Source organism: Prunus dulcis, unplaced genomic scaffold (genome assembly GCF_902201215.1).
Source record: "Prunus dulcis unplaced genomic scaffold, ALMONDv2, whole genome shotgun sequence".
Classification (NCBI taxonomy): domain Eukaryota; kingdom Viridiplantae; phylum Streptophyta; class Magnoliopsida; order Rosales; family Rosaceae; genus Prunus; species Prunus dulcis.
The window spans coordinates 1-23,489 of record NW_023010023.1 but is presented as its reverse complement, the minus strand read 5'-3'; the positions used below and the strand labels follow the sequence as shown (position 1 = coordinate 23,489).

At 41.2% G+C, this 23,489-nt stretch overlaps 1 protein-coding gene across 1 annotated transcript; it reads left to right on the top strand.

Annotated features, from left to right (window-relative positions):
* Positions 1-2,847: 2,847 nt before the first annotated feature.
* LOC117612567 lies at positions 2,848-4,212 on the top strand. The gene is made up of 2 exons (XM_034341253.1): positions 2,848-3,204; positions 3,283-4,212. The coding sequence occupies exons 1-2, from the start codon at positions 2,848-2,850 to the stop codon at positions 4,210-4,212; spliced, it is 1,287 nt and encodes a 428-aa protein (XP_034197144.1).
* The last annotated feature ends 19,277 nt before the right edge of the window (positions 4,213-23,489 follow it).

Below are 23,489 nucleotides of genomic sequence, written 5' to 3'. Positions count from 1 at the left end.
GATCACTAGTTTTTGACTTCTCAAGTGAAGACATACGCACGTCACCTCTTATGTTTCGCATGCCATATATGTTCCTACTGTCAGCACCAACGACATGCTTCACCCTGGCACATGATAAAGGAATGGCTCCACTCTTGACCTTCTCAGCTGACGAGATCGGATACAAGGAAGGTCTGACCACAACATATGGAATTCGACGCTTTTTCTGCAGATGAGACACTTCCTTGGCTTGGAAGGTTCCAGCTTCACTTCTAACGGATTTGGAACTCAACTTTCTCTATCCAGAAAGGCAGGTTGAAGAGTCACCCATTTCATCAGGCTGATCGACCAGTTCAGGGCTGAACAACTTCCATATCTCTATAGCTCTAGCTTGGGGAAGACCACATTCCTCCATGCGATACTCGCTTAATAGCCAATGCCACTCACGAAAGTCAGGAGGGATGTTCATAGCTTGGCGAACCTTGTTCATGTTCGGTTCAAGATCAAGCCTCTTGCTAATCTTGCTAACTGCAAATGGAAGATAGAAATCAGTTAGCCACAAAAAATATATATATATATAATAAAAAAATAAAAAAAGTGACGTAGTCCAGATCAGCTGTTCGTGACATACCAAGGCAATAAGTGGTAGGAAACCGGAGACCATCACTCACATCTCCTTCCCACGCGCCTTCACAGTGAAGGGGAAGAAATTGATACCCCTTTCTCGTCTTTAGCCTCCCTCCTCAACGATCAAGCTCCAAGTCACTCTTTTACACGCAGACGAAGAAAAGAAGAAAATAATGGGAAGCAAAAATAAGGAGAAGGGTTAGGTTTATATAGCCTATAGAAATTCCTTGGTCAAGAAGGAATTATTAAAACTTTCCTTGACAAGGAAATCAATTTCAAAAGGTCAAAGATCCTACCTTCCATGACAAGAAATCCTATTATAAGAAAAGAATCAAAGATCCCTTCCATACCGAGAATACAATTAATTTATCTCCTACATGCCCTAAACGTGACATGCAGAAGTTAGGGGGGGCATTTGTGAGAACAAATAAATATGACGCCCAATCAGGAGGCACCACGTGGAAAAGAAGACAAACTCTAAAATATATTATTTAAATAAATATTATGATTTAATAATATATTTAATACGGGAGTTACCAATTTAGGTTGAGGGAATACATTTCATAAATTCCCTCAACTCATTTATTTCCTTCCATAACTTGCCTCAACTCCATTAATCAGGAAATGAATAATTCTCAATTATTCCCTTCATAAATGGAAAAGAAGAAGTTACAAGGAAGGAAGGCTATTTAAATCGGAGGGGAAAAGAATGAAGGTAATCTCAAATTTCAATTTCAATTTCAATTCTAATTTCCACTTCCAATTCTAATCCTAATTCTGATTTCTGAATTCCAAACACTTTCAAAATTCAAAAAACCATAGAAATTATCTATCTTTTTTCTTGAAATCTCTATCCTCCCTCACACTTGCTGGGCGGCCAGCCCAGGCTACTGACACTTCTCTTACCTACCCAGCTTCCGAGCCACATAACTCTCATGTAGAGAAATTTCTTTGACCTTTTAGTATTATCTGCATCTTCCGAGACCAAATTACTGACTTAGGCATCGAAGGGCCTTGGCCACCACTACACCCGTGGTTCTCTGTTGACTGCCATTTGTCTTGCAGGGAATCATACAGAGGAATGTTCGAAAGAGAAGATTCATCTGCGAATATTTTCTTAGGAGTAAATTTGCATAAACAATCACTTTTAAGGCTATAGCCACTTCACGAAATTGGGACATTGCTTCCAACAAATCTTCACGAAATCTCGACTTGGTTTTAGACTTCTCTTCAAGAATAACATCATTATGACATATGTTTGAACCATAATTTGGCTTAACATACTTGTTGCATGAAATACTATATCGCCAGCCTAGTGAGAGTGACCATCCTTATTATGAATAGCAATGTAAGAATCCAAGAAGGTTACATAATCCACAACATATATATATATATATATAGTAGCAATGTAATAGAAATAATATTCTTTACTTCATTGAAGCAGATTAAACGTTAAAGTTTTAAGTAAGACCTTCATCTGAGTGGGCAACATGCTATGATGTGATTTGCTCAACCCACAGTCCCAAAACTCAAACCTGGGCTTGGTGTGATTGAGCGAAGTTAGAGAACAGCCCAAAATTGAAGAAACCCACGTGACTATCTGACTTTGAAAAGTCAACAATTTCAACTAGTCACAAGAGAATTGATAAGGAATTAATGAAGGCAGGTCTTAAACAGGTAGATGTCTCCAGCCTTTTCAATCAAAAGAAGATCAAAATCCCTTTCTATATAATTGTACATCAAGACAGGCATCATTTAGAAGGGATAAGCAGACTACATTTTCTAAAGAGATAAGTAGGGTGCAATGGCAGGTCATGATGCAATGGCAACCAAGATACTCTAAACAATACGACAACCATGATGCAATGGGAGGTCAACAGGCAGTTCAGGAAAGACCGAGAGGCTTCTATTGCCAGAAATCCAAATCCAGATATTGTGGTCCAACAGCTAGACCTCCCTTATGGACCTCCACCAGGACTGGCATGGCCATACCAAGAGAACCCTCTCATCGCATAGATAGCTGGAGTGCCGGCACGTGGAGAAATTCAAGCTGGACAAAGGGGAAAAGCCCTGCCTATCTAAGAACACGAGGCTTTGGTTCGTCCAGAAGGCCCTACACCAGTTCAGGGCCCCCAGAACCAGCCAGAACCTCCACCTATTCCACAACTAGCAGCCCCATGTGATAAGCCCTTGGCACTTCTGCCTGAGCAACCAGCTGTGTTGCCCTACAAACCTAGAAGGATGGACCCCAATCCATTCCCTCCACTTGCTAGAGGCAGATGGGGAATTAACCTTTTTGCCAACAATGACAGGAACAGACCAGGGGCAAACTGGAGGAATCATCTAGATTTCGAAGATGAGGAAGAACATAAGGAGGAAGTTCTGCCCAGACCACACAGAGTCGAACAAAGGATTGAACACAACCAGCCAGAACAGGGACGAAATCCGCATCATGTCAATGCTTTGAATGACATAGGGGCACTTCAGAGAATGATTATAGAGATGATGGAACCTGAGGCCAGAAGAGGAGAAAGGCCCACCTACAGAAAGCCATATCTAGCTTATATTGATCAAATACCTCTATCCCCAGGTTTCAAGGTACCAAACTTTACCTTGTTCAACGGAGAGGACACCTATGCTTCATCAGTTGAGCATATATGCTGATTCTCTGTCCAGTGTGTAGCCATAGAAAATAACCTTCTGTTAAAACTAAGGCTTTTTGGAAACTCTCTCTCCAGGCAAGCTTTCACCTGGTATACTAGCTTACCAGCCAATTTTGTGCAAACTTGGGAGCAGATGGAAAATGTCTTCCATGACTACTATTTCAGGATTCAGCCAGAAGTCACCATCAGTGATCTTGCTGCCCTCAAACAAAGTGAAGATGAGCCTGCCCAAGACTTCCTAACTAGGTTCAGAAAGCTCAAAATGAAATGCCGAATCCCTATAGAAGAAAAGCACTTCATTCAAATGGCTCAAACCGCCCTTAAAATCTCGCTGAGGAAGAGATTTGGTGGGATGCTGTTTGGAGATCTGGCAGAACTGGCAGAGAAAGCATCTAAATACGAGGAACTGCTCAGGGAAGAACAACAGAAAAGGAACTCTTCCAAAGACACATATTACAAAACCCCATCTTCTTCAGTACATTTGGTTAAGGTAGAATCAGAAGAAGGCACAGAAAGCTCGGAAGAAAGGGAAGTTGCAGTGGCGGAAATGCCAAAATTAAAACATCCTACCAGCTGCAGAGCTTTGACAAAGCCACCAAATGACCAGAAGCCACCGCCCTTCACAGGAGGGTTTGTTCCAAACAATACAGCACAAAACAAAGTTTATTCCTTCGATTTAAACAAGGTTGATGCTTTTGATGAGATGTTGCTACAGAAGGCAATAAAGACACCCCACAAGTTGCCCAAGTTAGAGGAACTCAAGGGCAGAGAATATTACAGATGGCACAACTCTTGGAACCATTCCACCAACAGTTGTGTTGTTTTCAGAGACGTCATACAGGAAGGAATAACAGCAGAAAGGTTAAAACTGGCTGAGTTGGCTAGAACAGAAGAGAGGCAACATATCTTTTTCCCCAACCTCAAGTCAACATGGTCAACCTAAGTTTGCCAGAACAGAAGAGAGGAAAATTAATAGCAGAAGCTAGCTCCAGCATAGGCAGAAGAGCCACGAGAGAGGCCAATCAGAGGCTAAAAGCTACCATTTCAGCTGGGGTGGTTCTATGCAAAGTGAGTTGGAGATAACTCTAGATGGGCAAAATCTGCCCACAGCTAGTGTTTTTGATAGGATTGGAACATCATACCAACCGGGCCCAGTTCCGGCTCCACCTAGAGACAGAGCCAGACAGAAGGACTATCTAAGGCCTGCCCAACACAACAGAAGAATAACAGAGCAGCCAAAGAAGGAAATACCAGTTAAGATTCCCGAAAATGACAAGCCCTTGGCAATTATCATAGAAGGCAGATGGTACTTTGTTGGAAAGAGTGGTTGACCAACGTTGGAGCTAACTAGAACACAGAAAAGGAGAGTCTAAAAGCAATACTGCACATTCCTAAAAAACAAGGATCACACACAGGTACTTCAAAGACCAGTTCTGCCAAAAAAAGGAAAAATCTAAAGGCATATTCTCAGGCAGAGCAGACAACATATCAACCAGAAGAGCAAACGAAGGCAGAATCTCCAAGCAAACCTTCTATCTATCTGCCTCATCCTCAGCTAGTCAGCCAGAACTTTCGCAATCACAAGATCAATCTGAACATGGTCTAGTAGAAGAGGATTGGATTGAAGAATATGAAGAGGAACAGTTAGATTACGAACCATCTGTAGATGACCAGACTGGACTCCTCGGAACAGGTGAGCATGAAGACTGGACTAAAGAATATGGAGAAGAACAGATGGAATACGATGGAGAAAAGGATGAAGAGACTGAGGCTTTTGGTGTAGAATTAGAGAGCCTGTTACAAGGTGATCTAGGCATTAATATGGTGTTTATCCTGCCAGAAAAGTTCAGAGCAGCAGAAGGACAACAAAGCACTTTGGAAGGAGATGTACTTTCCCAAGAAGCTTATGAGGGCAGATTAGCAGAAGTGGAAGAGGCACCAGAACAGCAAACACCTACTACCAAAGTAGGCAGAATTGCCTAGAAATTAATTGTAGAACAGCTGTGTTTTTCCGAACCTACCAAAGAAATGGCCAATCATCTCAGACATTTTTTCATAACAGCAAACTTTGTAGGTGTTCCTATTTCCAAAGTAATGGTAGATGGAGGTGCAGCCATTAATCTTCTACCTCATAGGTTGCTGATCAAGATGGGTAGAATAGGGAAGGATCTAATTTCAACACACTTAACAGTCGCTAACTTTGCTGGGGGCATCACTAAGACTCATGGAATACTAGATGTGGATGTCATAGCAGGAACCAAGAAGCTGAAGATTGCACTTTTCGTGGTAGACACCACTTTTACCACTTACAATGCACTGCTTGGCAGAGATTGGATCCACCAGAGTCTCTGTGTTCTTTCCACTCTACACCAGCAGTTGGCCCTCTGGCCTGAAGAGGGTTTTATGGAAATAGTGGAGGCCGACCCACGGCCATTTCTACCATCTGCATTATATTTTAAGGCCAGGTATTATCATGATGACCTTGGTCCTTTCGCTTTCTTTGGAGTTAACCAGAACAGCCGTCCCCATGGAGTCACGGCCTAGAAACTCATTGAAGAAGGTCTGGCTAGTTCTCTAGAGGACTGGAATAGACCATGCGTTCTCAACCTCCACAGTTCTGATGTTTAGCTCAAACGCAAAAGAAAATGATCAGGCTGCAACAATCCGATTCATTACAAATAGATTGTTGGTATATTGGGAAGAAAGGAAGCTTTTTGCATAATCTAGCCATGAACATGGCAAAATTCATGCATGAGAGTATAGAAGAACAGGAAGGAAATCTGCAAGAGGAAGAATTGGAATTTGCACTAGCAGCACTAGATGATTCCCTACCAGAAGTAAAGGATCCTTTGCAAGAAATAAATCTGGGAACAGAAAAAGATCCCATACCTACTTTCATCAACAAATTGTTAGAAGAACCACTAAAGGGTGAAATCATTGCACTTCTGCATGATTTCAAAGACTGTTTTGCATGGCATTATCATGAAATACCTGGACTAGATTGAGGACTGGTGGAGCACAAGTTGCCAATAAACGAAGGATACCTGCCAGTCAAACAGGCTAGAAGAAGGATGTCTATGGAGATAGAACTGAAAGTCAAAGAAGAAGTGGAGAGGCTAGTTAAAGCAGGTTTTATCAGGCCAGCCATTTATGCTGATTGGTTATCCAAAATTGTACCAGTCCTTAAAAGGAAAACATAGGCAATCAGAATATGTGTAGACTACAGAAATCTAAATGAAGCATCTCCCAAAGATGAGTATCCAATGCCTATGGCAGACATGCTGGTAGACGGAGCTGCTCATAATCAAATGCTATCAATCATAGATGCCAATGCAGAATACAATCAAATAATGGTTTCAGAAGAAGACATCCACAAGACAACCTTCATGTGTCCAGGGCATATAGGTGCTTTTGAATACACTGTAATGCCTTTTAGGTTGAGGAATGCAGGAGCCACTTATCAAAGAGCAATGAATTCTATTTTCCATGACATGATAGGTCATTCTCTAGAAGTTTATATAGATGATGTGGTGATTAAATCCCCAGAAAAATGAGACAATGTATAAAATCTAAAAAAGGCATTCCTAAGAATGAGACAATACAAGTTGAAAATGAATCCTAAAAAATGCATTTTTGGAGTTCAAGCCAGCAATTTCTTAGGCTTCTTGGTTCACCAAAGAGGAATAGAAATAGACAAGAACAAAGCAAAATCTATCATGGAAGCTTCGCCACCTCGGAACAAGAAGGAATCGCAGAGTCTCCTAGGAAAGATCAACTTTCTAAGAAGATTCATATCAAATTCTGCAGGAAAAATCCAGCATTTCTCCTCCTTGTTAAGATTGAAGCAGGAACAGACATTTAGGTGGGAAGAACAACACCAACAGGCTTTTGAGGAAATCAAGCATTACCTCTCAAATCCACCAGTTCTGTCCTCACTAAAGAGAGGCAGATCGCTCAAATTATATGTTTCTGCATTAGAAGTATCCACTGGGAGTCTGTGAGTTCAAGATGATAAGGAAGGGAAGGAACAGCCAGTCTATTACCTGAGTAGAACTCTGACAGAAGTAGAGAGGAAGTATTCTGCAATTGAAAGGCTTTGTTTGGCATTATACTTTACTGCTATAAAACTCAAACATTACATGCTACCTTTCACCACCTACATCATTGCCAAGACGGATTTGATCAAGTACATGCTAACAAGGCCAATGTTGAGAGAGAGAATTGGTAAATGGACTCTGGCCTTGTCAGAATTTGCCTTCAGATATGTTCCTTAGAAATCCATCAAGGGACAAGCAATTGCAGATTTCTTGAAATTGAGAATATGGATTCCATGGATATAGCCAATGCAGACCTGCTAACCAGCTCACACCTGTCTCAATAATCCCATTTATTCAGTCCATCTCACCCCTGGAAGCTATACTTTGACGGATCTAAAACAGACTCAGCCTCTAGGGCAGGGATTGTTTTAGAAGATCCACTAGGAATCAAACATTGTTATTCATTCCGGCTAGATTTCCAGTGCACCAACAACAAGGCAGAGTATGAAGCTTTAATCATAGGCCTAGAAATGCTGGTGGAACTAAGATCCAATCTGTCAAAATTCTGGGAGATTCCATGCTTGTGCTAAAACAGATTGCTGGAGAATACAAGTGTTTGAGCCCCTCTCTAGCTATCTATCTAGTAGCAGCCAGAAACCTTTTAGCAGAATTCAGGGAAGCCACTTGGGAACATATTCCAAGAGAAAAAAACTTTGCAGCTAATGAGATGGCCCAAATGGCAACAGGAGTACAGATGCCTGAAGACTACTTGCAGAGAATCATTAAGGTAGGAAAGAAAAGCCTACCATCTGTCCTGACCAGAGAAATGGAAATAGATGTTAATGCTGCCATAATGGCTGAAGAAGATTAGAGGCTGCCTATAATCAATTATCTGCAATATCCAACCATTCCCTCTTAAAAAAGGACTAGAATCATAGCCTTAAACTACCTAATGTGTGTCAAACAAAGTGGGTAGAATATTTTCAGATTATATTTCATTATCCAAAAGGAAGTATTTATAATGCAAGAGTACAAACCCTAGTAGGGTTATACTAGGAAACTAAGATAAAGTCCTAATTACATAATATCTATACAAAAGGAAATAAATAGAATCATAATATATTAGGAAGTAAATCTCCTAATTACACTAGGATCTCGTTAACACTCCCCCTCAAGTTAGAGCAAAGATGTCGCACATGCCCAACTTGTCAAGCGAGTTGAGGAAGTTACTGGTAGAAACAGCTTTTGTAAGGACATGAGCTAACTAATACTCAGAACTGATGAACGGGAAGGAAACAATCTTCGCATCCAACTTCTCTTTAATGAAATTTCGATCAACCTTCACATGCTTTGTATGGTCATGTTGCACCGGGTTATGTGCAATTGCAATCGCAGCCTTATTGTCACAATGTAAATCTATAGGTTTCTTAGGCCCAAAGCCAAGATCTCTCAATAATCTCCTCAACCACAGTAACTCACATACGCCATGGGCCATCCCATGATACTCAGCCTCAGCACTAGATCGAGACACCACCTTTTGTTTCTTGCTCCTCCAAGTAACAAGATTACCACCAACAAACGTAAAATACCCAGACGTAGAACGCCTATCAGTAGCTGAACCTGCCCAATCAGCAACTGTGTATCCTTCCACATCTGTATGACCATACTTGAAAAACATTAACCCCTTGCTAGGAGTTACTTTGAGATATCTCAAAATACGTGTCACAACTCCCATATGGTCTTCACTAAGCGAGTGCATAAACTGACTCACTACACTCACTACATATGTAATGTCAGGATGTGTATGAGCTAAATAATTTAATTTCCCCACAAGCCGTTGATAGCGCTCCTTATCAATAGGAATTTGATTAGGATATAACCCCAAGTTGTGATTCTGTTCACTAAGAGTATCAATTGGTTTACAATCCAACATTCCAGTTTCTGCAAGTAAATCCAAAATATACTTCCTTTGAGACAAGAAAATACCATGCTTAGATCTGGCAACTTCTATCCCGAGAAAATACTTCAAGTCACCTAATGATTTCATCTCAAACTCAGACGCCATATATTTATGGAGACTTTGTATTTCTGTCTGATCATCTCCAGTTACAATCATATCATCAACATAAATTATTAAAGCTATCAATTTATCTTTGCGGCGCTTCAGAAACAAAGTATGATCCGAATTACTTTGCACATACCCAAATTTCTTCACGGATGTAGCAAATCTTCCAAACCACACTCTTGGAGATTGCTTCAATCCATACAAGGACTTCCGCAGTCTACATACAACACCCTTCTTAGAGGTCACATGAATACCAGGAGGAAGATCCATGTAAATCTCTTCCTGGAGGTCACCATATAGAAATACATTTTTGACATCAAACTGCAATAAGGGCCAATCGTGGTTAGCAGCAAGGGATAAAAGCACACGCACAGTATTGAGCTTTGCCACTGGAGCAAATGTCTCCAGATAATCCACTCCATATGTCTGAGTATACCCTTTGGCTACCAATCTAGCCTTGTAACGATCAATGGAACCATCAGCTTTATGCTTCAAAGTAAACACCCATTTGCATCCAACTGCTTTCTTCCCTTGTGGCAAAGGAACTAGATCCCACGTCTTATTCTTGTTTAAGGCATCCATTTTCACATTCATGGCATCCGTCCATTTGGGGTTAGATAAAGCATCCTGCTGCTTAGTTGGCACACATACATTAGATAATTGACATAAATATGATGCATATGACTTAGATAAACAATGAGTTGTGACATAATGGCTATTTGCGATATTTCGATTTGGCATGTATATAGGAGAATATTGTACTTTGGGTTTCCCACGAGTAGTTCGTGGGGGTAATTGATAAGTAGACATAGACAAATCATCAGAAATTAACTCACTTGACTTAGTATCACGATTGGACTGGGGCAATGGCAGGGCAAAGGGGGGTATTGTATCAAACTCGTCTCCGCAGGAAACACACGGAATAGCATCAATTGACCCAAGCGACCGGTCGCTCCCATCTGGGCGACCGGTCGTTTTCAGACAGAGTGTATCTAGATCAGGGTCACGCGACCGATCGCTATCTTCTGGGCGACCGGTCATTTCCAGCTAGAGTGTATTATCGTCAAGCACCGGGTCACGCGACCAGTCATTTCTAGGCAGAGTACTTCATCTTTTGCTCCAGACCTGTATGACCGGTTGTTATCTACTCGATGACTGGTCGTTTTCTCTCCGAGATCATCATTTGTATCATCCTCACCCACATCTTTAAGTTCAAGATCCCGCAATCCGATACTCTCTAATTTACTCCCCTTCTCCCCTTAAATTGGAGAGAAGGGAGAAACATAATATGGTACCTCCTTATGAAAAGTCATATCCAAAGTAACATGCACCTTCTGAGTAGGAGGATGATAGCATATAACCCCCAGTAAGTAACAATGCACCTTCTGAGTAGGAGGATGATAGAAACCGGAGAAGTATGGGGACACAATACATCGAGCGGAGTCTTGAAATCAAGAACCCGACTAGGAGGACGGTTAATCAGATAGGTTGCGGCCAAAACACCATGGCTCCAAAGATGATGGGTAACAGACATGTTCAATAGAAGGGACCAGGCAACTTCAATTAAGTGACGATTCTTGCGTTCAGACACACCATTCTGCTGAGGAGTGAATGGAGTAGTATTTGGTGGATAATGCCTTGATTACGAAAAAAAGGGTCAAGGGATTAATCACATATTCACCTCCGTTATCAGTCCGAAACACTTTGACTCAATCATGAAACTGAGTACACACCATGGCACAAAATTCCAGAAGAATAGAAGCAACATCATGTTTATTCTTCATCAAATACACCTATGTTAGGCGAGTGTAGTCATCAATAAAAGTAACAAACCAACGAAAACCATTAGAAGTCACACGAGCAGGTCCCCATACATCCGAATGTACTAAATCAAAACATTTTGCAGCTTTACTGTCACTCAAAGGAAACACAATGCGATGGCTCTTGACCAAAATACATGTCTCACACTTAAAATTGAACTCATCACAAGAGCAGAATAAAGATGGAAACAGACGCTTGAGGTAGTCGAACGACGGGTGTTCCAAGCGACGATGCCATAACCAAATTTGTTGTTTGTCCTTGACACTGCAACTTTGAACAATATGAACGATACGATCACGAACTAGTGAATAAGGCAATGTCAAATAATATAACCCCCTATCCGTTTACCATGCCCAATCGTCTCGCAAGTCTTGAGATCCTGAAAAGAGAAATGTGTAGGATAGAAAGTAGTAGAAGTATTAAGTATATCAAGTAATCGGCCAACAGACAACAAGTTACAATGGATATTGGGAACGAGTAACGCAAGAGACAAGGACAAAGTAGAAGTGAAAGAGATTGTGCCCTCGCCAGTAATTGGAGAGGGCAAGCCATTAGCACTAGTTATGTATGGGTCACGGGTGTTACTAGACAACTCATCAAAAAATGTAGCATCATAAGTCATATGATCAGAAGCAACAGTATCAATTATGTAAGTATTGGAGCCAGTACTTGAAATACAATCTGAACCACATAAATTTCTAGAAGCAGCAGCAACAGCACCAACAAAAGAGTTATCACCCATATTGCACCAGAAATTCAACAGATCACGACAGAGTGGACAATAGAACACAATAGAGGCACAAATACATCGGATGCACGAAGACAGACACAAACACAGTAGAGGTATGAACACAGCAAAGTGCACAGTGGAACACAGTAAATGCGCAAATACGGCAGATGCACGAAGACAGGAATAGCACGAACAAGACAACACAACTCACAAACCCAGAGGGGGGCACAGGTAGAGAAAAAATATGGGGCTAGAAGATGAGTGGGCATAACACACAGGTCACTAGAAAAATTTGCTCTAATACCATGTCAAACAAAGTGGGTAGAATATTTTCATATTATATTTCATTCTCTAAAAGGAGGTACTTATAATACAAGAGTACAAACCCTAGTAGGGTTATACTAGGAAATTAAGATAAAGTCCTAATTACATAATATCTATACAAAAGGAAATAAATAGAATCATAATATATTAGGAAATACCTAATTACACTAGGATCTCGCTAACAATGTGGAATGGAGATTTGGTCCGAAAGAGCAAAGATGAGTTACTTTTGAGGTGCGTAGGGAAAAAAGAGTACATGAAGGTCATGGAAAAAACCCATGAAGGAATCTGTGGAGCTCATCAAGGAGGAAGATGTGCCTGTTAATTAGAAAGTATGGCTACTTCTAGCCATCCATGATGAAAGATTGCATTGAATATTCCAAAGAATGTGAAGCTTGTCAGAGGCATGGACCAATCTAGCAGGCCCCTTCAATTCCCATGAATACAGTGGTTAAGCCATGGCCATTCAGAGGATGGGCAATGGATCTTATTGGCAAAATCTACCCAGCTAGTAGCAAACAACACTGTTTCATCATTGTAGCTGCAGACTATTTCACCAAATGGGTGGAAGCCAAACCTGTTAAATCCATCACATCTCAAGACATCATCACCTTCATAGAAGAACAAATTATACAAAGGTTTGGTATTCCAAAGTCAATCACAACTGACAGGGGATCTTCTTTCATATTTGGGGAAATGCTAGATATGGCAGAGGCATTCAAATTCAAACTACTTCAATCCACTCCTTATTATGCTCAAGCTAATGGATAGGCAGAATCAAGTAACAAGGTGATCATCAACATTATCAGGAAAATGCTCGAGAAAAATCCAAACCAATGGCATGAGAAATTATCAGAAACTTTCTGGGCGTACAGGACTTCAAAGAGAGATGCAACTGGCATGACCCCATATGCTCTAACTTATGGTCATGATACAATTCTGCCTATGGAAATAGCAGTCCAATCTCTCATAATTGCTCAGCAACACAATATGATCAGAGAAGACTACTCTTAAGCAATGCTGCTAGAACTAGAAGGTTTGGATGATAGCAGAATTGATACCCTCAACAAACTCTTAGCAGGAAAACAGGTTGTGGCAAGGGCCTATAATAAAAGAGTTAAAAACAAGAGTTTTGAGGAAGGAGAAATAGTCTGGAAAGCAGTTCTGCCCCTAGGGTCACATGTGGCTGGTTATGGAAAGTGGTCACCTACATGGGAAGGTTCTTTCATAATTAAGCAAGTACTTGGATCATGGGCATACAGATTATAGGATCGAGATGGAGACATCCATGCAGCACCAATCAATGGCAAATGGTTGAAGAAGTTCTATCCAACTATGTCGGATTCACAGGCAGTGCAAATAGACCTCGGGATTGAAAAAGAAAATGATAGAACTGATCTTTAAATTCTTGTTCAGAAGTTGTGCTTTAAATTTACTTTAGTTTATTTTTATGCTTTCTTTCATTTTTAAATCAAAAGAAATTGAAAATGCAAAGTTTCATTAAAAAATAGGATTTATATTAAGAGTGGTGATTTCCCCACTCCAATTTTATCCACTTACACTCCATTTTATAACTAAAAAAGGAGTGCAAGTGGATAAAATTGGAGTGGGGAAATCATTATCCCATATACATATAGTCATTTTCCATGACTAAAGTTTTATTACATTCAAAAACTAAAATTTAAAACCCTAATTTCCTAAGGGTTTCTTGCAAACTGGTCTTCTTGATGGAGAGTTCTTTTTGAAGTAGTAACCCCTGATGAATTGAAGCCTCTGCAATCTCTAATGATGGCCTGGAAGCTGAGACCATGCTCTGCACAAGAAAGGTAGCCTTGATCTTGGAACTCAGTCCAGCCCCAAGCTTATTATGCACATCCCTACATTCTGCCAGTGGCTTCTGGAGTTCTTTAATTTGCTTCTCCAGCCTGTAGGCAGTAGCCTTGGCTTCTTTATAGCCTGCAACCATCTGGTCCAGTTCTACCTTTTATTTTGCATAATCGGCCAAGTTGGCTTCATGAGTAATCTTGCAAAACTCAGAGGTTTTGAAGGTAGGCTTGAGATCCTCATAGCGATCGTGAAGGTTGAGCACATCTCCAGCCAAGCCAAGGCTCATCTCAAGGGTTGAGCACATCTCCAGTCAAGCCAAGGCTTATCTCAAGTATAGGCTTGGGAGCCATGTTCTGTCTATGCAATAGGTCTAGGTCCTTCATCAATTCGTCAACAGCTTCTCTATTTTCATCCAATTTCAGCTCAGTGGATTGCCAGATCTTCACCCCCTCCATTGCCTCATCCAAAGCCTTGGACTTGGCCTTGCCATGAGTGGAACTAAGCTTCTCAAGTTTGTCTAGCTGGGCATCTAAATCCATAGCTTCAAACTCTACTAATTCTGGATCAGCAAATGAAGCCGTGGTAGATGAACCTGGAAGAGAATGGATAGGCATCTGCAGAGAAAGATTACAAGTCAGCTCCAGGCAAAATCAAGATAGAAAAAGGGCCAAAGCATAATAATACTTACAACTACGATAGAAGGCTTCAAGGGGCTGGTCACCATTGCCAAAGTCCCAGCAGTTCTGGTCACTTCTGCCTGGAAAGACTGGAAGTTAAAACAAAGACAGGACAAGAAGTTCTACTTGTTCCACAGGCTCCGATGCAGACTGCTCTGCCTGCTCCACAGGTACTGGAACTGCAGTAGAGTGTTCTGTCTCTGGATCCTCAAAAAGGGCCAACTCCAAGCTTGTTAATTCTGCCCTTTGAGATTCATGCTGTTATCACCTCAGCAGGGATCTCCTCCTACAGACGAACAAAAGTTAAAGTTAGAAGAAGTACAGACTTAAAATAGTCATATTCCATATAGCAAGATTAAGGTCTCACCTCTTCTTCAGCATCTTTACCTTTTTCTTTATCCCCTGCCGAGGCATCTGCTTCTTTTTCTTACTCCACCGCCTCGAAGGCCTCCCTCAGCTCTTCATCCATCCCAGAGGTAGTAGTAGGAGCTGCTGCAGATTCTATGGCCACATACTCCACCACAGTCCTCATTCTAAGTTTTTTTGACCTAGCAGGAGCAGGAGAAGGACTTTCAGCTGCAAAGAACAAGAAATAAATGATTAGAACATGAGTTGAATTAAAATAGATAGGGCAGAACAGAATTAGGAAAGCTCAAATTCTCAAGATTCACTTGAAGTCTCAGGCTGGACAGCACTATCCTGGGTTGGAGCAGCCACTTTTCTCTTACTCCTTCTGCAGAAGGAATAGCCTTAACAGCTGGCTGTTCTACTAGAATTTCATCATCCTCATCTTCGATGGGAAGCTCCAATCTCCAGCAACTATGACAGAAGTGACTACACAGGAAACAAACAAGTCAGAAGTCAATCCAGTAGAAAAATAATAAAAGCTTACCAATTACTTCTCCAGCCTGGATAGCTTGTCCGCCTATGTTCTTTGTCAGGGAGGGATCTGTTACAAACAAAACAAATCGTTAGACACCATCACATAGGTAGAATGAGATAAATACAAAAAGAATAAGAAGGGCAAAATTGGGAATCTACCTTCAATGACTTGTGCATTAATGTCCTTGATCATCTGCACCATAAAATTCTTGGCCTCTACCCTTACATGAACAGCCCAGGAATCCCAGCCATTAAAGTAGACAAACCTTAGAATCTGGCTTTCCACCAAGCATCAAACTCGGGAGAACTGCAGGAATTGAGCTCCCAAGACAGATAGAGAGCGTCCACACTATTGCTTATCTTGTTCATAGCACACCTGGCGTCTTTATGCACTTCCAAATCATCCGAATCCCTCCAGGAAGTGGCCCGATTACAGCTTCTGCAGGATTTGAGTGGAATAAGCTGAGGGCACCTAAGTTGTCTTGCACAGAAATTAGGGTGATACACTTCTACCCCCAAGTGATAATTGGGAGGCTTTCCACCTCCAAAGGGCAGATCCCTAGGCAGAGTCATACTTAGGAACTTCTTCCTGAAATCTGTTCTGGCAGCTTCTTCTTCTGGTTCCTTCTCAAATAGCCTATATCCAGGCTGGAACCAAGGATAGGTCCTCCTAATCACCACCTGCTACTGAGCAGTAGACCTCTTGGTGCAGTGCCTGAAGAACATCAAATATTCTTCAATTGACCGCTTAGGCACTTCTGCCGTCATCAACAAATGAGCCAGAACCTGATCTTCAAGCAGAATTGTGTTTGGAAACCTCAGTTCTGGAAATAAACCAACAGCCAGATCTGGATCATCCAGAATGCACCAAGAGCAAACAGGTTCAGGGAATTTTCCAACGTGGCTGTTTGCAAATTCTTGAACACATGAGCCAGAACTGTAGGTCCAAGCCCTACGTCTGTGTGATTATGCAAAGCTTCTGCCAGGTGTTTGAATTCGAGCAGAACTGCTGAAGAGCGATTAGGAAAGACAAATCTATTCAGCCAATATAAAAGGAACATCATGTGCTGCTGATCCTTATCCCCCTCAACACTAACCTTCCTCAAATAATTGGAGAAAGACCAATTCTGGTTGATTGTGGCTGGAGAGATAGTGAATGCCTTGGCTAGTTTTTCTTGGTTCTTCCTCCTATGATAGTCACCAACTACATCCACAGGTCTTCCATGGGGTCTGAATCCAAAAATCTGAGCCATATCCAGCAGGGTTGGAGTCATAGGGCCTACATGAAAATCGAACTTGTTGTTGGCAGAATTCCAGAAGCAAAGGGCAGCAGCTAGAAGATTCTCATCTCTGTTGATGGACTGCTTGGACAGAAGGATTGTGTCATAAAGTCCAGCACTCTTTCCATACCTTCGAAGAAGCCTATCAATCCAGTCTGCCCACTTCACTGGGCTATTTCTCACTTCACTAAAAGGAAATGAGCGGCTTAAATTCTTGCTGACCCAGGTGTGAGAAGCTAGGGCAGAAGAGCTCTGAAAACATAGAGGAGGTTCAGCATCTTCTTTAATCAATTCTGTTATTTCAGCCGGGACATAACTGAACCAATGAGGCCCCAAAATGAGAGTGTTCTCGAACAAATGTAACACGTTCTCATCCAGAACGTTCTGGGCAATTAGATGAAGCTTGCTCCGAACTTCAATGGCATGCTTAACAACGCCTGCGCTAGTAATGAAGGCAAGAGGAACAGAAGAAGAGGAAGAAGCAACACGAGTTTTTGGGGAGGCCATTTTTAGTTTTTGGAAAAGAAGGAAGTAAATCAGACAAGATCAAAGTTGGGTTGCAGAAAAAGCCAAAAGATTATGAGGATTCTGAAAGAAATTAGAGTCTGAAAGAGTTAGGTTTTTGGATGAAGAAAAGAAAGGCTATTTAAACCGGAGGAGAAAAGAATGAAGGTAATCTCAAATTTCAATTTCAATTCTAATTTCCATTTCTAATTCTAATCCTAATTCTGATTTCTGAATTCCAAACACTTTCAAAATTCAGAAAACCATAGAAATTATCTATTTTTTTTCCTGAAGTCTCTATCCTCTCTCACACTTACTGGCCAGCCAGCCCAGGCTGCTGGCACTTCTCTTACCTACCCAGCTTTTGAGCCACATAAGTCTCACGTAGAGAAATTTCTCTAACCTTTCATTATTATCTGCATCTTCCGAGACCAAATTACTGACTTAGGCATCGAAGGGCCTTGGCCACCACTACATGTTAATGTATGCATTTTGAGTTTTTCTTTTGGCTTCCCTTGACAACTTTGTAATAGGATTTCTATTGTTATTTATCAAGCTCAAGTTTAGATTAAGAATAGCTTCTCTAGGTGTTCTTAACTAACAACTTTCATATGGAGGTTCATGCAAATTGACAAAGGTAAATTGTGCATTGCATAACATTGCATTAAACTGTTTTCATAAAATGATGACTAGTCATCTGTTTCTTGTATGACTAGTCATCCTTGCTCTGTAGGATTTCCAGCAGGATAACCAACTTTTTTGTCCTATTCTCTTTTCTCTCTCTGCTGCCATGTGTGATTCTGACCTAAAGAAATTTTTGTCTGTAAAAGGAATTTCTCTTTGGGCAGTCGTCTCTTTTGGGTGGAAGTTTTGGAAAGTTTGGCTTGCCATCTTTCGCTTCTTCTTCCTCAAGAGAGAACCATCTGATTTTTCATCTATGAGTTTTTTCCAAATTGATTTCTTTTTGAAAAACTGCATTTGAAATACTAATCTGCATCTAGCTACTTAAAACACTCTCTCATTTATATCTAGGTCAGATTCAAGATTGATTTCTTCAAGAGTATGGTTTCTTGAAGAAATTGGTCATTCTCATTTGAATCCAAATTTTGGTTTCTATTTGAGTTAGAGCTTGCAAGCTGGTGCCATGGGATGAATGAGCTAGAGAAGGAGCTACCATTGCCATGAAGAACTGAGCTTCAAGCTTTGCTAAGTTGGAGAAGAAGATTGCACAAAGGAGGTATAGCTCATCTTCCTAAATAGATCTAGGTTTTTCTTGAGCTTGCTTGTGTTCCTTTGTAAGAATCTTTTTTTACTTAATGGATTGCCTGGTCGGTTGATGACCCCTAGTTTTTCCCAATGGTGGGTTTCTAGGTGAACAATTTCTGTTTGCATCTCTGTAATTTTTCTAGGTTTGTGTTCTTGGTGGTTGACTAGTCATCATATGAATTATGGGTTTGTGTTCTTGGTGGTTGACTAGTCGTCGTATGAATTGTGGTTGACTAGTCATCATATGAATTCTGGGTTTGTGTTCTTGATGGTTGACTAGTCATCGTATGAATTGTGGTTGACTAGCCATCATATGAATTCTGGGTTTGTGTTCTTAGTGGTTGACTAGTCATCGTATGAATTCTGGGTTTGTATCCTTGTAGTTGACTAGTCATCATTATTTGCTGTTTGGTGTTTGCTTGATTATGTTGTCTTCACACACTTTCACCATAGTTGTTGCTAGCACAAGGGATGCCTAGATTGACGGGTCCTTCTGAGTGCCTAGGTTGTCACTAGTAATTCTCTAGGCTTGCAGGTACATCTTGGTATGCTCTGTGTATGTTATTATTTGGTATAATTCATATTTGACAGTTGACTAGTCATAAGAGTATTTGGTCAAGGTCTAGAGTGTGTGAAGTTTGTTGCGTTCTTGGTTGAATATCTTTTAAGTTTACCCCTCGTTACCTAAGTACCAATTTCACTACACCCGTGGTTCTCCGTTGATTGCCATTTGTCTTGCAGGGAATCATACATAGGAACGTTCAAAAGAGAAGATTCATCTGCGAATATTTTCTCAGGAGTAAATTTGCACAAAAAATCACTTTTAAGGCTATAGCCACTTCATGAAATTAGGATATTGCTTCCAACAAATCTTCACGAAATCTCGACTTGGTTTCAGACTTCTCTTCAAGAATAACATCATTATGACATATGTTTGAACCATAATTTGGCTTAACATACTTGTTACACTAAATATTATATCGCCTGCCTAGTGAGAGTGACCATCCTTATTATGAATAGCAATGTAAGAATCCAAGAAGGTTACAGAATGAGCATTAATTCCACAACATATATATATACATACATACATATATATATATATGTGTGTGTGTGTGTGTGTGTGTGTGTGTACATACATATATATATGTGTGTGTGTGTGTGTGTGTGTGTGTGTGTGTTTGGGCCAAAATTCTCCACGCCCAGCCCAGCACTGGAGGCCCAGAACGACAAAGCAAACTCAGGATCCAAGCAGTTTGGACTTTTTTCGTTTAATTGGGATCAAGAGGCCAAAATCAAGAAAGCCTGGCCTAGGATCTGTCAGCCCACGAGAATAAATTTGGGCTTTGAAAGCAGAGAAAAGAAATCAGCCCAAGCCCAAGTCAGATATTTTAGGCTACCAAGAAGACCCAAGATTGGAAGAAGGCCCACTGCATGTGATTTGCTCAGCCCACAGTCCTAAAATTCAAACCTGGGCTTGGCGTGATTGAGCAAAGTTAGAGAACAGCCCAAAATTGAAGTAACCCACGTGACTACTTGACTTTGAAAAGTCAACAACTTCAACTAGTCACAAGAGAATTGACAGGGAATTAATGAAGGCAGGTCTTAAACAGGCAGATGTCTCCAGTCTTTTCAGTTAAAAGAAGATCAAAATCCCTTTATATATAATTCTACATCAACACATGCATCATTTACAAGGGATGAACAGACTACATTTTCTAAAGAGATAAGTAGGGTGCATGGAGTTATTAATCTGGAAAATCAAACTAACCATCACGGCAAGTTGAACCCTTGCAAAGAGCAGTTAGAAGTTGAATAGGGATTAGGCTTTCTTTCAAAAAACAGAGAAAGAACTGACTATTGATAGCTTTTTGACAGAGTAGATAAAAATCTCCTTTTCCTTGACATTTAAAATAAAAGATCTCGCTTGTAGGAAATCTGCCGCCCATTATTAAAAGATTAGAAATCCCACTCCAGCATTTCCCATAAATCTGAGAAAAGGTGAACAGATCAAGGGACAACCAAAAAATCAATCAAAACAAAAACTCAAAATGATCACTTCAGTTAAGCTATAATTCAAAATCTCTGACTTCAGTTCAATTTCAGAGAAATAGCCATTCATAGCGAGATTTCTCTCGTTACAAATTTGGTTCAGCACAAATCAGATCAAGCAGAGTCGGGGTTTTTAAAAATATGAAAACCTCAACAAATTTATGGAGAGCCCTAATCAAGCAGAAGGTACAGGTACTACAATGCAGTTCCAGCTCAGTAATCATCAAATCCAGCCACTTCTACCCCTTCCAGACTGAAGAGGTTCCAATTCTGCCCATTCAAAAAGCCTTATAAGGCTTGAAATAGATTAAAGCTCTGCCAAACTCGAAAGTTGGTATCAATTTACAGCTGAAACTTGATAGTTGAAGGAGTTGAAAGTCCAATCCAACACAAACATACCCAATCCAGCCTAGATCAAAAGTAGCCATCCAGGCAGAAATTGAAGACCAATGTTCTTTTGTCTTTTTAGAGTTGGTCTTTCCTTTTTGAGCTTTGTAAAAGGCAGTTCTACCTAAAAACAGTTCACTTTTTTATCATTTATTCTGGCCAGAACTACCAGTTTTGTACTGTGAAAAATTGTGACGTCTTCACCAGTCTGAGGCAAAGAAAAGAACTTACTTGAGAGATATTCCTCACACAAATTCACAACCGCTTGTTTAGAAGTTAATAACTTGGGGCGCAAGTTATATATTTTTAAAGTCTACTAGGGTTTTTATTGCTAGCAATGGCACGCTCGCACACAAAAGAAAGTTGACTTGTTGACCAATCAATGGTTTTCAAGACAATGGGGAACTTTACCTTTCCTTCACAGGAACAAATATAAAACGGGTGAACATGATGATATGGTCATATGTTTCGAAGACAATTTGGATATGGAGAAGTTTTTTGAAAAAAAAAAAAATCACGTTGGTGGAACTCCTCATTATTGATAACAAACCTCCTCAATCCGTAATTAAAGAACTCTTACGAGCAGCTTGGAATACCATACGAGTGGTGAAAGTTATCAAGGGGAAAGAGAATATCTACTCCATGTTCATAGCTAAAGAAGGAGTTGCCCGACGATTGTCAATGGGAGCCCTTGGTTCATAAGAGAGTACACTTTCACAGTGAAGCACTGGCCTTTTTACCATTCGCTGGATGGCATCCAACCTAACAGGGCCACCTACGAGGTCTAAGCCCACGTCTTACCCTGCAATCTCTGTACCACGAACAATGTTGGATAGTTGGTGGCTAGAATTGACCCCATTCTTGAGGTTTAAGAAATTAATAAGGTTGGCTTCGGAGGCTATTGGCAACCTCGACACCTCTAAATTGCTCGCTCTTAGGTTCATCCTTCCTTGCCCAGTGAAAAGAAGAATAAGTGTACATATGTGGTGTGAAGGATTAAAGGAGTTTCGTCTCAAATATGGTCTTCTAGGGCATAGTCAAGGTTGCCAATAGCCTGTGAACCCCTCAATGGTGAAGGAGGGGTGGATCATTGCTGCCATCTTTGGGAGCGTGATGTGGAGGGCTTGTATGGGGTTTTCGGCAGTGTAAATCACGTGAGCAATCAAGAAAGTGCCTTGGATAGTGTGTCAGTGAATGAGACAACCTCTACTCCTCTTATATACCTCAAGGCAACAATCTGAATCAAGGGGGCATATTGCACAACTAAGATAGAGGATGATACATGTTGATGCTCAAAATGGTTAGGCCAAGGTTGAGTCCAACTTAGTGATGAGGTGTGATGGATGATGGATGAAGATGAGGACCTTCACCAAGTGTGTGAGGATTTGGGCAAACAATAAACATATAGAAGACAAGATATACGTGGTTCACCCGAATGATGGGCTACGTCCACGGAGAAAGGTGTTCTCATTATGATAATGTTTGTTTACATTTGTACAAGGGGATTAGACCCAAATATAAAGATAACAAGTGAGAAGCTCAGCCTAGAGATGGATCCAGAAGAGAGAGTACTCAAGAGCCAGTCCCCTTCTAAGGAAAGAGTAGTCTTCTTTTATAGGTGAGGGGGAGTCTCCATCTCTTGAAGTTTTCCGATGTGGGACTCCTCTTGCTTTGCTTAGAGTTGTGATTTGTGGTGATGCTTCTTTGGCTAAGGTGATGACCTCTCAAAGCATGGCACTTGAATGATCTAGCCTAGCTAGTTGCTCGGTCAGTTATGGTACAAACAGTAGTCCCCCAAGTTCTCGAGTAAGAAGGTACTTCTTGGTTGGGGACTTGTAATTTTAAGTGCACTGGCTGAGCAACACCATAGTTCATCTTCCAAGCTGTATAGTGCACTGCCCATAGTCCCCTAAGTCCCCGGGTAAGAAGGACATTTGGAAGGGAGAGAACTTGGCACGAGGGTCCCGAAGGTAAAGGGGATGCCGAAGGCACAAAGCTTGCATGTCGCAAGGCAATGTGCCTAGGCACGAGGGTGCCGAAGGCATAAGAATTGCATGTCGCAAGGCAATGGGCCTAGGCACAAGGGTGCCGAAGGCATAAGACTTGCATGTTGCAGGACATGTACTTAGGCACGGGGGTGCCGAAGGTGACACAAGGTGTGGCTAGGCACAAGGGTGCCGAAGGCACAAAGCTTCTATGTCGCAAGGCGATGTGGCTAGGCACGGGAGTGCCGAAGGCCCAAAGCTTGCATGTCGCAAGGCAATGTGGCTAGGCACGAGGGTGCCGAAGGTAATGTGGCTAGGCAAAGGGGTGCCGAAGGCCCAAAGCTTGCATGTCGCAAGGCTATGTGGCTAGGCACGAGGGTGCCGAA

Coding starts and splice junctions, on each gene's coding strand:
- LOC117612567 (XM_034341253.1), top strand. CDS start 2,848: ATGGACCCCAATCCATTCCCTCCACTTGCTAGAGGCAGATGGGGAATT. Junction 3,205..3,282: donor CTCTATCCCCAGGTTTCAAG/GTACCAAACTTT, acceptor TTCTCTGTCCAG/TGTGTAGCCATAGAAAATAA.